At 35.3% G+C, this 14,436-nt stretch overlaps 1 protein-coding gene across 1 annotated transcript; it reads left to right on the forward strand.

Moving 5' to 3' along the window:
• The first annotated feature begins 7,251 nt into the window (after positions 1–7,251).
• On the forward strand, positions 7,252–10,737 carry STRIT1 (small transmembrane regulator of ion transport 1). Its single transcript, XM_031663639.1, has 3 exons — positions 7,252–7,368; positions 9,947–10,045; positions 10,139–10,737. Exons 1-2 carry the CDS (start codon positions 7,356–7,358, stop codon positions 10,039–10,041), a joined length of 108 nt encoding a protein of 35 aa, XP_031519499.1. The 5' UTR covers positions 7,252–7,355; the 3' UTR covers positions 10,042–10,045; positions 10,139–10,737.
• The last annotated feature ends 3,699 nt before the right edge of the window (positions 10,738–14,436 follow it).

Below are 14,436 nucleotides of genomic sequence, written 5' to 3' on the forward strand. Positions count from 1 at the left end.
CTACTACATTTCTCAATACATTCTACTGCAATTTGCTGAAGCCTATGGGACTTTGAACACAAATTCTTTCACACAACTTAGTCAACAAAAGTTGACAATATGAAAAAGTTTCATCCAACCTATCAAAACTACATTAGTTAAATCCATCATAAACAGACATCTTGCTCTGACTAATACCTCGTTCCCCTTCTTGATGAGAATGTTGTTTAATTTTCATATAATTGTGAATTTGCCAAATTTTCTTCTAAATAATGTGTATTCTGTTACTGTTTATTATTGTATTCAATAAATGTGTGTTAGGTCCAGTTGGTTTATAATGTTGTTCAAGTTCCATATTGCTGATATTCTGTCTAGTTTTTCTGTCCATTATTATAAGCAGGATATTCATTCAACTATTACTGTTGAATTGCCTATTTGCTTCAATTTTGCCAGTCTTCATGTATTTGGGACTCTGTTTTTAGGTACATATATGTTTATAATTGATAATTTTATCATTAGAAAATATATTTCTTTATTTCCAGTAAATTTTTTTTCTTAAAATCTATTCCATCTAGGCCAGGCATAGTGGCTCACCCCTGTAATCCCAGCACTTTGGGAGGCCGAGGTGGGTGGATCATGAGGTCAGGAGATCAAGACCATCCTGGCTAACATGGTGAAACCCCATCTCTACTAAAAATACAAAAAAAAAACCCCAAAAAACTAGCCAGGAGTGGTGGCAGGTGCCTGTAGTCCCAACTACTCAGGAGGCTGAGGCAGGAGAATGGCATGAACCTGGGAGGCAGAGCCTGCAGTGAGCCAAGATCATGCCACTGCACTCCAGCCTGGGCAACAGAGTAAGACTCTTTCTCAAAAAAAAGAAAAAAATTGATTCCATCTAATGTTAGTACAGTTACTCCAGGTCTCTTTGATTACAATTTTCATGACATGCATTTTTACATCTTTTTGCTCTCAACCTATTTGTGTCTTTGAATCTAAACTGTCTCTTATAGATAGCTTATAGTTAGATCACTTTTAAAAATCCGTTCTGCCATTCTTATCTTGTATTAGGAGTGGTTAATCCATTTAAATGTAACTATTTATAAAGTAAGATTTATAATTCCTATTTGTTTTATGTATGCCATCTTTTTGTTTCTTTATTCCTTCATTACTGTCTTGTTTTGTGTTAATCAATATTTTCTAGTATATCATTTTAATTATTTTGTAATTTCTTCTGCTGTCTTTTTTTTGGAGTTATTTTCTTAGCAGTTGCCTTAGGGATTAAAATGAATATTTTAATTTATAACCATCAGGTTTGGATTAGTATCAACTTAGTTTTAGTAGTTCACAACATCTTTGCTTCTATAGAGCTCTATTCCCTTTTTTGTGTTGTCATTTTAATTTAAATTCCATTATTATATATTAAGGGTCACCAATACAGATTTATAATTATTGCAGTTGTCTTTTAAGTTAGGAGGAAAAAACGAGTTACACACAAAAAATACATTTATCCTGTTTTTCTATGTAGTTGCCTGTAGAGATGTTCTTTATTTTTTCATGTGGATTTGAGTTACTGTCTAGTGTCTTCTTATTTAATTCTGACAGGATTCCTTTTAGTATTTTTTGCAGAGTAGCTTTGCTAGTAACAAATTATCTCAGTTTTTGTTTATCTGGGAATGTCATAATTTTTTATTTACTTTTGAAGATTATCTTGCTTGTTATAGAATTTTTGGTTGACAATATTTTTTCTTTGAATGTCATAACACTACCTTCTGAGCTTCATGGCTTTTATTGAGAAGTCAGCTGTTAATCTTATTGAGTATCCCTTGCATATAATGAGTTAGTTATTTCTTTTGATGCCTTCAAGATTTTCTCTTTGTGTTTGTTTCTTTTTCTTTTTTGAGACAGAGTCTCACTGTTGGGAGCAAGCCCCCCCAAAATCTGGTCATAAACCAGCCCCAAGACTGGCCATAAACAAAATCCTTGCAACTCTGTAACATGTTCATAATGGCCGTAACACCCGTGCTGGAAGGTTGTGGGTTTATGGGAATGAGAGCAAAGAACACCTGGCCCACCCAGGGTGGAAAACCGCATAAAGGCATTCTTAAGCCCTGAACAATAGCATGAGTGATCTGTGCCTCAAGGGCGTGCTCTTGCTGCAGTTAACTAGCCCAACCTATTCCTTTAATTTGGCCCATCCCTTTATTTCCCATAAGGGATACTTTTAGTTAATTTAATATCTATAGAAACAGTGCTAATGACTGGTTTGCTGTTAATAAATATGTGGATAAATCTCTGTTTGGGGCTCTCAGCTCTGAAGGCTGTGAGACCCCTGATTTCCCACTTCACACCTCTATATTTCTGTGTGTGTGTCTTTAATTCCTCTAGTGCCGCTGGGTTAGGGTCTCCCTGACCGAGCTGGTTTCAGCAAGTGGTGTCCATTCATGGGGGCTCGAATCCAGGTCGAAGGGTCGCCGGAGTGACGGTTGGAATGGAAAACTAGCTGGAGGACACCAAAGTACTCTTAAAGTAATCCCCGTGGTGAGTAAGAAGGGGAGCTCAGAGGCGTCAGGGTAACAATGGGACAGGTATGGGGTCTGGTTTGTTTCATCTTGGAACTTTTTCACACTGATTATGAGGAGGAACAAGAGTATAGTGAAGTAACAGAAGAGCATGTTCATTTGCCAGCTAAAGTGAAAGCGGCAAAGGAAGGAGAGGTTCATCTCTACCCTTCTGCACCCCCTCATTATTATTTTGAAGAAAATGACCCCCCAGATCTTTCTTTTCTGGAGGACACTGGGTGAAAATAGTTGCCCCAATGACTTCTCAAGTAGCACCTTGAGCGACTGCTCTTAGTTCTATTCAGGCAGGAATTCAGCAAGCTAGACAAGAGGGTGATTTAGAGACTTGGCAGTTCCCTGTTAGAATACACCCCCTAGATCAACAGGGAAATATTTTCTCATTGTGTTTGTTTCTTTTTTTTTCTTTCTTTCTTTTTTTTTTTTTTTTTGAGACAAAGTCTCACTCTGTTGCCCAGGCTGGAGTGCAGTGGTGTGATCTTGGCTCACTGCAATGACTGCCTCCCAGGTTCAAGTGATTTTTGTGCCTCTGCTTCCTGATTAGCTGGGATTACAGGTGTGTACCACCACACCTGGCTCATTTTTGTATTTTTAGTAGAGATGGGACTTCATCATGTTGGCAAGACTGGTCTCAACTCCTGACATCAAGTGATCTACCTGCCTCCACCTCCCAAAGTGCTAGGATTACAAGCATGAGCCACTACACCCAGCCTGTCTTTGGTTCTTGACAGTTATTTTGTGTCTAGGTATTTGTCTCTTTGCGTTTATTCTACCTGGAAGTAATTGAACTTCTTGAATATGTACCTTAACATTTTTCACAAATTTGGGAAGCTTTTGACCATGATTTTTTCAAATATTTTTTTCTGCCCTTTCTCTTCTTGTTTTAGGACTCTAATTATGCATATGTTGATATGCTTGATAGTGTCCCACAGATCTCTAAGGCCATATTCATTATTATCTTTTCTTCTTGTTTCTTGTACAGAATAATCTCAATCAAACTGTCTTCAAATTAACTGATTCTTTCATCTGCCTGCTCAAATCTGCTGTTGAGCCTCTAGTAAAATTTTCATTTTAGTCATTGCACCTTTCAACTTCAAAATTTGTTTGCTCTTTTAAAAATAGTATTTATCTCTCTACTAATATTCTCTTTGCTGAGATGGCTTTCTTTTGCTGTTTTTAGTTATTTGAAAATACTTAAAATAGTTGACATAAAGTCTTTGTTAGTCAGTCTAATTTATAGACTTTCTGAGAAACAGTTACTTTTGATAGGTTTTTTATCCCTGTGTAAGGGCCATACATTTTTGTTCCTTTGCATATCTCATAACTTTTTTTGTTGAAAGTTGGTCGTTTTAAATAATGTCAACTCTTAAAATCAGATTCTTCCTCCTCCCAAGAGTTTGTTGTCATTGCTGTTTGTTGTTGTTATTATTGTTCTGAACTGATTTTGTACAATTTGTATTCTTTGTTGTATGTGACCACTAAAGTTTTCGCTCAATTTGTTTAGTTATCAACTAATGATTGGACAAAGATTTCTTTAAATGCCTGTAACTAATACGCCTCCCAGACTTTAATGATGGGCTCTGTGTATGTGTTGAGGTACGCCTTTAATACCCAGTCGGGGAGTTGACAACTGCCTTACCCTTTGCTTTGCATTTTGAGCCTCAAAGTTAGCCAGAGGTGAAAGCTTAGGGCCTTTTCAGGTCTTTCCTAAGCATACCCACAGCTACGAGGTCATGCCCATAGCTGAACATATGCATGTAGCTTTCTAGATTCTTAACGATATGTGAAACTTTTGAAACCCCTATTGACATCTCATTCCCTGGATTCTCCTTTTAAGCTTTTTATTTAGCCTGTTGTTCACTCTGTTACCTAGGCAGCTGTGATGTTAAACAATTGCCTCTAACTGTTTTCAACAAATGTCCTGGGAGTGGGTACTTTTCACACAGAGTAAGTGCTGAATCTGATCAAATAAAGACAGCTTTGCAGGTGAGGTCTTTGGGAGAACCACCAGACAGGTTAAATAATTACTGTTCTCCGAAACTGAGACTTTGAAAGACTAGTTTTCGTTAAGATTTTGGAGCATTGGTTTTCAAGGCTACTACAAAGCTGGAGATGGGGGAGATAAGAATAGGCCAAATTAAAACATCACAAAACTTGCTGTTCCTACCAAGATTCCAGCTCCCCAATTGCTGTAAGTCCTTGATTAATTTCCAGAATTCTTAAAAATTGATTCAAAAATTTTAGACAGATTTCTTGGTGCTCTTATGAAGGAAAGATATTTTGGGGGCTCCCACTCCTCTGTTTTGCAGATGTCACTTTCTTTTATTTGTTTATATTCTTATTTATAGGTTATTCTAATGTTACTGGTAATTAAATACACTGTATTATCTATATATGCATATATTATAAGACTAGAGTATAGTTAAGATCATTTTATTTCTTATTACTCTTTTAGGTATTGCCATAAGTAAACCTTTGTTCAGAGTGCAAACTAAGCTACCTTATACTGCATTTATTATTACATCCACCTACCCAGTCAGCCAGCCATGAAGCAAAGATCCATTGAGCATCTACCATGGTCAGGTCTATATGTTATAATTCGAGACACTGGTAGTGAAAAATATTTGGAAAGTGAAGAATTCTTAAGTATTTTAAAGAAAAACCAAATATTTAAATTTTTTGGCTCACATATCTCTGAAAAATCTAATGTCACCTTTAGAGTAAGGGATTTGAGAGCTAAACATTTAAGACAGTATGTAAAGTAAAAAAGTAGAAAATGTTCCTAATTAGTATGTCCTAAGAGAAAGATTAGAAAACGGTCAAATATAGGCCCTTGGGTTTATGAGCTCAAAGTCTATGAAACCAGTCTATTAATGAATAAAATATCTTTTCCTGATTAAATATTATAAAACTTTTATTTTTTAAAAAATTTACTGATGGTATAACCAAGGAAATGAGATTCTAGGTTGAATTCTTTTCTGAAGTCTGAGAAATTCATGTCAATTAAATTAGTTTTTTTCCCTTCTTCTTTCCATAGAAAAGTAAGGAAAATAAATGATGAATTATAAACTAATCCCTCCTCAAACTCCAAATTGACAGCAATAGTGTTAATAATAGTCAATTTCATGTCAAGAGGAAAGCTTAATATAATTGAAATGGAAATGAGTGTTTAAAATGTAGAAACCTTTTCATATGTTTTAAGCAAATTATTTATTTTAGTATGAATGTTTGTGCTCTTTGTGGGGAACACACTGTTTGTTTTGAATGTCATTTTTTTCCGTAGGATAATTAGTGTTCATCTGAACTTACTGGATTAACATTTTTTATGTTTAAATGAGATCAATGAACATTTTTATTTCTTCTCTTTCTTTTGGCCTCAGTTAACCTTTAACATATTATTATTTAATATTGAAAAAAATACCCAACTTTGCCAAGTAAGCAAGGGGTTTTGTTGCATAAACAATACAGTTTTTCTGCTTACCTGATATAGCCAGACATGTTTTTCAATATTAAATAATATATTAAGAGAGAGACTGAGGAGAGAAATGACAACTTGACATAAATGATATAAATGTGCCAGATTCTTGGCTGCACACTCTAATCTATAGGTACATTATTTGAGGTAGCAAGTCAAATGTTCTTGCCTGTGAGAGTGGGAGGATTCTGAATTCATATAATAGCAAGGAGTTCAGTGTCACTGAAGTTATCACTGCAAATGGAAGAGTAGAGAAATAAGGCTTTTTAGGTGTCTAAACAAGGAGTTCAGATTTTTATTGTCTAGGAGATGAAGAACTATTGGTGGATTTTTGAGCAGTGATGGAACATGGTCATTTGCAGGGAAATAACATTCTTGGAACTCTGGAGATAAATTTGATCAGGCAAGACCTGCCTTTAGAGGTCTTAATCTTATGCCAATTTTTTTTGGGAAGATGCTCACAGGGTCACTCTGCAAAACTTTTCCAGCCAGATCCCCAAATTAAAGTTATTCCAATGAGAATATAGAGAATAGTCTAGGTCAGTTACATAAACCAGTTTGGACTTTGAAAAATGAAATGTCCTATTTTTATACATTGCTAATAAAAACAACAAGCTTATGATTGCTTTCTAAAAATTCTAGGTAACATCGAAACTTCTGTATTGTTTTAGTTTCTAGTATATTAACAGTTTTTGTTTTTAGAATAGTTCAAAGAAAGGGGCACCATTTCATTTTATATTTTCCATCTGTAAAGTAATAAAGAACTGTCTACATTTCATATAGACTTTGATTTCATCTTTATGCAACTCCCATGAGCAGGTATTATTATCCTTATTTTAAAACTAAAGAAGCTGATTCCCAGGTTAAGCAACTTGGCTTTCATTACAGAAAGAGCTGGAATTTGAACCCAAGTCTCTCCAACATCAAAATCCTTTCTTTCTAATATATCACCCTTCTCCTTGATAGCACTTGTATAGGTGGAATGTTTTTCTCCCTCTGTACACCTTCTTTACAGAACATTTTCTTCATGTTATCTAAAGGTATGGTACAAATTAAAAACCTGTGAATCTCTGCATTAGGATAATTCAGCTTACCTAATTGTTTAGGTCACGTAGCCCCTTGTTTCCTCCGTAATAATAGAATAAAGAAGAGCCAGAGGAGCTCTGCTTTCCAATGACTTACATCACTCTGCAGACAATTGGCAGCCAGGAGACGGGCAGCTGCCACACTCTTCAGATTTCTCTCTATTTAAAGTTCAAAGAGACGCTGGATAACAAAAGAAAGAGGTAAGCGTGGCCTGACCTAGCCACCCACCAACAGGAATAATGGCTGAAAAAGGTAAGATTTAAGGCATTGGATTCTCTTGGCAAAATAAAAAAGGCTTCTTGACTTTGGTTTAGTTATGTTTCTTGGTGTTTCCCAGTTACTCTAAAAAATGTGGCTTCTATGCTAAATGACCATTAACCATATATGTTAGTGTGGCTGCAAAAATGCATTAATTATGTAATTTGTGGATCAGACCTATAGGTTATGAAAATTTTAAAATGACCAACAAAGCAAAAGAGCTTAATTTTGTTTATGCTTATTTTGAAAGGTGAGTTAAAAATCAGCTCTGATTTCAATTCTGAGCCAGAATTGAAGACAGTTAAGTTCTGTGTCAGATCTGCTAGTAAATGGCTATGTGAGTTTGGAGAAGTCCCTATATCTCTCTAAGTCTGTTTTCTGACAGTAAAATGAGAATACTGGACTCAGTCGTCTGTTCCACATCTAACATTTTTGTTCCACGTCTAACTTTTTTCTTGTTTTTAAACATTTTTTGTGTTTATATTTTATAGTTATATAAAATAATTGATTCCAATTTGTCAAAATAGGTTGAATATATACTATATCTAAGAAATAGCTTTTAAATATTTACAGGGATTTTTGCTTTGAATCTTGACAATGACCTTCTGAAATATGCATATCATCATCGTGCCCATTTTATAGATAAGAAAACTGAGACACAGCAGTTTAGTAAGTTGTTCATGATCACTAAAGAGTGGTGGCACCAGGTGTTTAACCTGGACAGTCTTTTCCAGAGTGCAATGTCTTCAAGAACAGTTCCAGCTGTAACTACTTTGACGTGCTCAAAACTGGACAAGAGAGAAGCATTTTACAATTACACTTCATATTTAAAAAGATGTTTTGTTCTTATTTGTGCTAGTAATGTAAGTGACATATGCAAAGTATGTTGTGCTCTTACATATTTCTGTTTCCAAACAATTCCACAGGTGTTAGTAAAGTTGAAAATATTAGTGCTAAAAAAACACTAATGGAATGTATACTTTGAGTGTTAAAATGCACAGTTAGTGCAACTGTTACTATTTTACAAGGAAAATAAATAATGAGATACTGACTTTCAAGGCTTTGTGATATGTAAATTTTATTAAAATACGCACATATAAAATATAAATGCACAATTAAAGGGTAAATATTAATTTTCAAGTTCTTTGAAATTGAGAAAAATACAAAGCCACATACATAGACAGTTCAAAAAAATTACTGCTATGTACTTCCATTGTGGTGGTACCTTAATTCATAAAAAGGCTTTCGTCCAAATGAGAGTAAAGGACATCTCATGTTGTTTGCTTTATCCTTAAGCAATACCACATGTCAAGTAAAGAGAACAGTTTTCCATTTAGTGCTTAATGCCTTATACAAGGTCACAGTGAGATGGAGAAACAAGAAAAGCACGTTGAATTTTGTCAGTTAAGAGAGACTCTAGCATTCTTGGAAAAATAGAAGTATTAAAATTCATTTCAACTTCAGAAAGTTTGCTTTTATAAGAGTGTCTTCTAATTTTAAATGTGTCTCATCTCCTGATGATTTTATTTTAATAGCATTTTTAAAAATTTCACGTTTTAAAGTGATGGAAATTGTAATAGGAGTATAATTGCTAAGAATATGTATTCTCTCTTTTAACTAATGGCATAAGATCTAACTGTGTTTTGCAGTTAAGAATATATCTGAGTCCTTAACACAGGGACATTAATTCTATAGAATGTTTTTCTGTGATCTTTATAAATCTTTTTGTGTGATGCATGTGTGGATTTCTGTGTGTGTGCATGTGTATGTTTGCTTGAAAGAACAAGAATTAAATGCAGTGAATACTTGTAAAAAGATACTTGTATAAATTGCTTTTTACAGGTAAGAGTACAAATAGGAGGCACAGGAGGAATCATGTATAACAAACGCCATTTATATGTGTGTTGGATTATTACTGCCCATTGATTCAGGTTCAGTGCTGGTTGTTATAATGAATAATTTTTAAACAATAGAAATTCTTTTCTGTAGTCAAGAATGGTTATATAATGTATGATACTTTCCTTTTCCCTGTGATATTTAAAATTACATTCGGCTGTGGAGGCCAAGAACAATTCTCAACACCTTTCCCTGTGTTATAATTATTTACTTCAGTGGAAATTGTCTCAGAGTTGTATTAGATTGTTTTTTATTTAAATAGCTGCTGTATGTGTTATTGCACAAATGCATGGATGTGTTCTGTATACACTAAACACACACGGTGATTAGAGTTTACAAAGCTTTGCACATATGTTATGTCATTTGACCTGCAAAACTATTCCAGGCAGTAGATAGCACAAGTTTCATTACTGATATTTTACCAATAGGAAAGTTCAAGCTCAGAATTGCCCAAGGTCACATAACAGTAAAAGATCCGTGGTTTAATTCAAAATACCCAGGATTTATGACAGTCTCATGTATTCTCTGTAGAAAAGAAAAAATAATTATGTATGGGTATAACTAGAGAGTGTATGCTTTTTTTCTTAATGTTACCAGATTCCTTTTATGCTCTTGACTCAGAAAATTCAATACTAAAAAGACCAATGTAATCCGTTTTCTACTGTTTATTTTAAAGCAGGATCTACATTTTCGCACCTTCTGGTTCCTATTCTTCTCCTGATTGGCTGGATTGTGGGCTGCATTATAATGATTTATGTTGTCTTCTCTTAGAAAGGTAAGGGTTTTAATAATTGAATGTTTATTTATAGTCTAAATTACTCCAGAAACAATTTTTTCTATTTTACTAATGGAATGTTTTGTCATTCAGGCAAGAAGATATCACATTGACATCATTTAGAAGAATTAAGAAAACTATGGACATGACTGATTATTAAATGTCTCATGTTAAACAATGAAATGTTTGACATCACTTTACAAACTTGGATTATAAACTGTACTTTGGTGTGCATAAGAATTTCTTCAGGACAATAAGAAATTATGAGTGAATTTATATTCTGAGTGAGAAAAATGTTTAGCTATGATGAAAAATGCATGTCATTAAAAAAGTTTGATAAATTTAATCACATTACAAAAAATTCTCCCCCCTACCCTCTGGAAAAAACTGTAGAGAAAGTTGGCTAAGGCTGTGCACGGTGGTTCATGCCTGTAATCCCAGCACTTTGTGAGGATCCCTTGAGCCCAGGAATTGGAGACCTGCCTAAGCAAGAGAGACAGACTCCATCTCTACGAAAAAAAAATATATATATATGGGCCAGAGATAAAAACAGACAATTCATAGAACATATACTGTAAAAGTACACTTACTTAACCTCTTGTTCGCAAAAAGAGAAATGTAATTAAAACTACACTGAGGAATCATCGCTCACTTATCAGATGGGAAAAAAAATAAAGATGTTTGACAACATATGTGTTGGTAAGGCTGTGTGCAATTAGGCATTCTCATACATTGTGTTTGGGAATTCAAAATGCTATATTTTGGGGTATGTTTGGCGGTACATATCTATCAAAATTATATACGTATTTAATTTTTGACTCAGCGATCCCTCTTCTAGGAATATGGCAATTTCCACAGGTATATGAGCAAAAATAGAAAATGACTTATATACAAAGCTATTTATTCTGGCATACTCTGTGTAGCAAAAACCTGGAAATAAGCCAAATATCTTTTAAGAGGGGATTAACTGAACAAACTGTGGTATGTCTACATAATGTAGTACTTATGCAGTTGTAAAAAGGAATGAAAAGGATTTTTAGATACTGGTATGATGAGATCTCCAGGACAAAGTGTTAAGTGAAGAATCCAGCTATAGGACAATGTGTGCTACCTTTTATACGAGAGAAGAAGGGGCTATACCAATGTGTACATGTATTTGTTGAAATTAAAATATTGTGAGGAGAAACAAATGGAGGTTAGATATCTCTGAATATGTCTTGTTTTATAGTTTTTATTTTTGGAATCATATAGCTATTTTATAAGTTAAAAAGAAAAAAATTATTTCTCAAAATTTAAAACAAACTAAAGCAGATCTGATAGTATATCAAGTTGTGGCATAACCACACAGAGAAAAGACATCGTTCATGCATCTCTATAACATAGCATATTTGACTGTGCACCTCTTATGGGGTAAAAATCTTAACCACATTCAGTAGTCTTTTTGTTCATGGTAATATTGATATGGTTTGAAATTAATATCATCAGCATAAAACTCAAGTAAATAATTGGTGATATTAAATCTGAATTGCAAATATCAGTATAAACTAATTATGTTTCTTCTTCTAAAACAAAAAGTCTATTCAAACTCTGTCCACTGGAAAAAGCCTGGGAGGAAGGAGTCCAGTCTGTAAGTCCAGTCTCCACTCAAAGGAGGCAGGGATCCCTACCCTAGCCTAGGACAGAAAATGTACAATGTAATCTGCAATTTCATACCGAATGGATTAGTCTGATTATACCTGAACCCACTGATTAATTTAACATCACCAAAAATATTACAACTCAACATTGTGTTCCTTCTGATAGGAGATGGTAGAAAGTAGAGTGCCACCTATGAAGTATTCTTGGCAAAACAAGTGAACCTGAAGCAGAACAAGTTTCTGGATCTATCTAAGGCTACTCTAAACAAAATCATGAAGATATATTCTGCCAAGTCCAAAGTGTGGAAAATTATAAAGGACACATAATCCAGTTTTTCCAACAAATAACTAGCATTAAAAAGTGAGGTGGCTCACGCCTGTAATCCCAACACTTTGGGAGGCCGAGGCAGGTGGATCACCTGAGACCATCCTGACCAACATGGTGAAATCCCGTCTCTACTAAAAACACAAAAATTAGCTGGGCGTGGTGGCGCATGCCTGTAATCCCAGCTACTCGGGAGGCTGAGGCAGGAGAATTGCTTGAACCAGGGAGTCGGAGCTTGCAGTGAGCTGAGATCATGCCACTGCACTCCAGTCTGGTGACAGAGTGAGACTCCGTCTCAAAAAAAAAAAAAAAAAAAAAAGAAGTGAGGTGGGAAAGGAGAAACTATTATAGAAAAAAAGAGACTTAAAATGATAGCCAACTAATGAATCAACAACAAAAGACACATTTTTGCATGTCTGTGATAAAGATATTAAAGAATTGTTATTAATTCTAGACATTACATGTTAGGGTTTGAATATGGTTTGTTTTTCTCCACCAAATCTCATATTGAAATTTAATTCCCAGTGTGGCAATTTAGGGAGGTGGGGCCTAGTGGCAGGTGTTTGGGTCATAGGGATGGATCCCTCATGAATGGCTTGGTGCCTTTCTCTTGGTAATGAGTGAGTTCTCACTCTCTAGAGACTAGGATGGCTCCTTAGAAAGTGGGTTGTTATAAAGCCGGAATGCCCCTTGGGCTTGGCCGCTCTTCACATATGGCCACTTACCTGTTGACCTCTGCCATGTTTGACTCAGCCTCACCGTAAGCTGAGCAAGATGTCAACACCATGCTTCTTATACAGCCTGTGGAATGAGCTTATTAAATCTCTTTTCTTCATAAGTGACCCAATCTCAGGTATTTCTTTCAGCAACACAAAATGGACTAAGACACTATAATAATGACTTGGAATAGAAAAGGCTCTTATCTGTTAGAGAGAATACTGAAATAATTGCTGGTTAGATATTAGGATATCTTTACCTTAAAATATTCCTATAGACAACAAACTAAAAAATGAAGTGGGGAACATTAAATAAGACAGGCAAAATGTTGACATTTGCTTAAGACGAATGATCTCACAAGGATTTATTGTACTCTTTATTCTACTTTTGTGACTATTTAACTTTTTTTTTTTTTTTTTTTTGAGACGGAGTCTCGCTCTGTCGCCCAGGCTGGAGTGCAGTGGCGCGATCTCAGCTCACTGCAAGCTCCGCCTCCCGGGTTCACGCCATTCTCCTGCCTCAGCCTCCCGAGTAGCTGGGACTACAGGCACCCGCCACCTTGCCCAGCTAGTTTTTTGTATTTTTTAGTAGAGACGGGGTTTCACCGTGTTAGCCAGGATGGTCTCAATCTCCTGACCTCGTGATCTGCCCGTCTCGGCCTCCCAAAGTGCTGGGATTACAGAATATTTAAAAATTTTTATAAGAAGTTCCCTTTTTCCTCCCAGTGACTCTGTGTTGCAAACCGTAACTAATACAAGCAAGCAAAATTACATAAAATAAAACATAGTGCTGTTCCTGAACCTCACCCTGGGAGATTCTGATTCAGCAGGTGTGCACTGGGACCAGAAATCTGCATTTTAACAAATTCCTCCAGGGATACTTGGGCACACTAAAATTTAAGAACCGTTGTTTTAGAGAAGTGGTGCTCAGACTTTAGTGCACATCAGTATCCTCTAGAGAACTTGTTAAAACACAGATACAGATAGCTGGACATCATTCTCAGAGTTTCTGATTCAGATCTGGGGTGGAAGCCTATGAATTAATTTCTAACAAGTTTTCAGGTAATGCTGCTGCTGCTTCCTTGGGATCTGTATTTTGAGAACTGCTGTTCTAGAAGGGAGCTGATTTCTTCCTCATAACTTTCACACTATCTTCCATTTGATTAATTTCTCTACATAAATTAATCCTTATCGAAAAGTTAGAAAAAGCTTTTGCTCTATTCATTGATTCCGATCTTTTAAACTTGGCTAAACACTTCAAAAATGCTTCTTAAATATATTTAGAGAAATATTTACAAAATTTAAGCAGAAAATGTGTGCAAAATTAGGCTCAACTCATTTCCTTAATGACTTGTCCTAATTTATGTTTTCTCCAGACCTGAGAAAACCTAACTGACCTTCAATCAGAGGTCTTGCTGGAGTTGACTCCTACAGACTTCTCGAAGTTGATTTTTAATATCTTCAGGAATTTTGTATTAGTCAGTGTCTCATCTGTAGCTTGAAACTGGTCATGGAGGAGTATGTACACCACAAAAATCAACAAATGCTATATATTAGGACTTGTTTTGCTGAATCTCCAGCTCCTAAACATTTACCAGCACACCACTGCCTTGAATCCCTTCGTCTGATGCTTACACAGGTTTGTCAGGGATTCAAGACCAGCCACTTTTGAAAAAAAATCTTCTTGAGGTAATTAGAAAGATGATCTCTTCA

Source organism: Papio anubis, chromosome 2, assembly GCF_008728515.1.
Source record: "Papio anubis isolate 15944 chromosome 2, Panubis1.0, whole genome shotgun sequence".
NCBI lineage: Eukaryota > Metazoa > Chordata > Mammalia > Primates > Cercopithecidae > Papio > Papio anubis.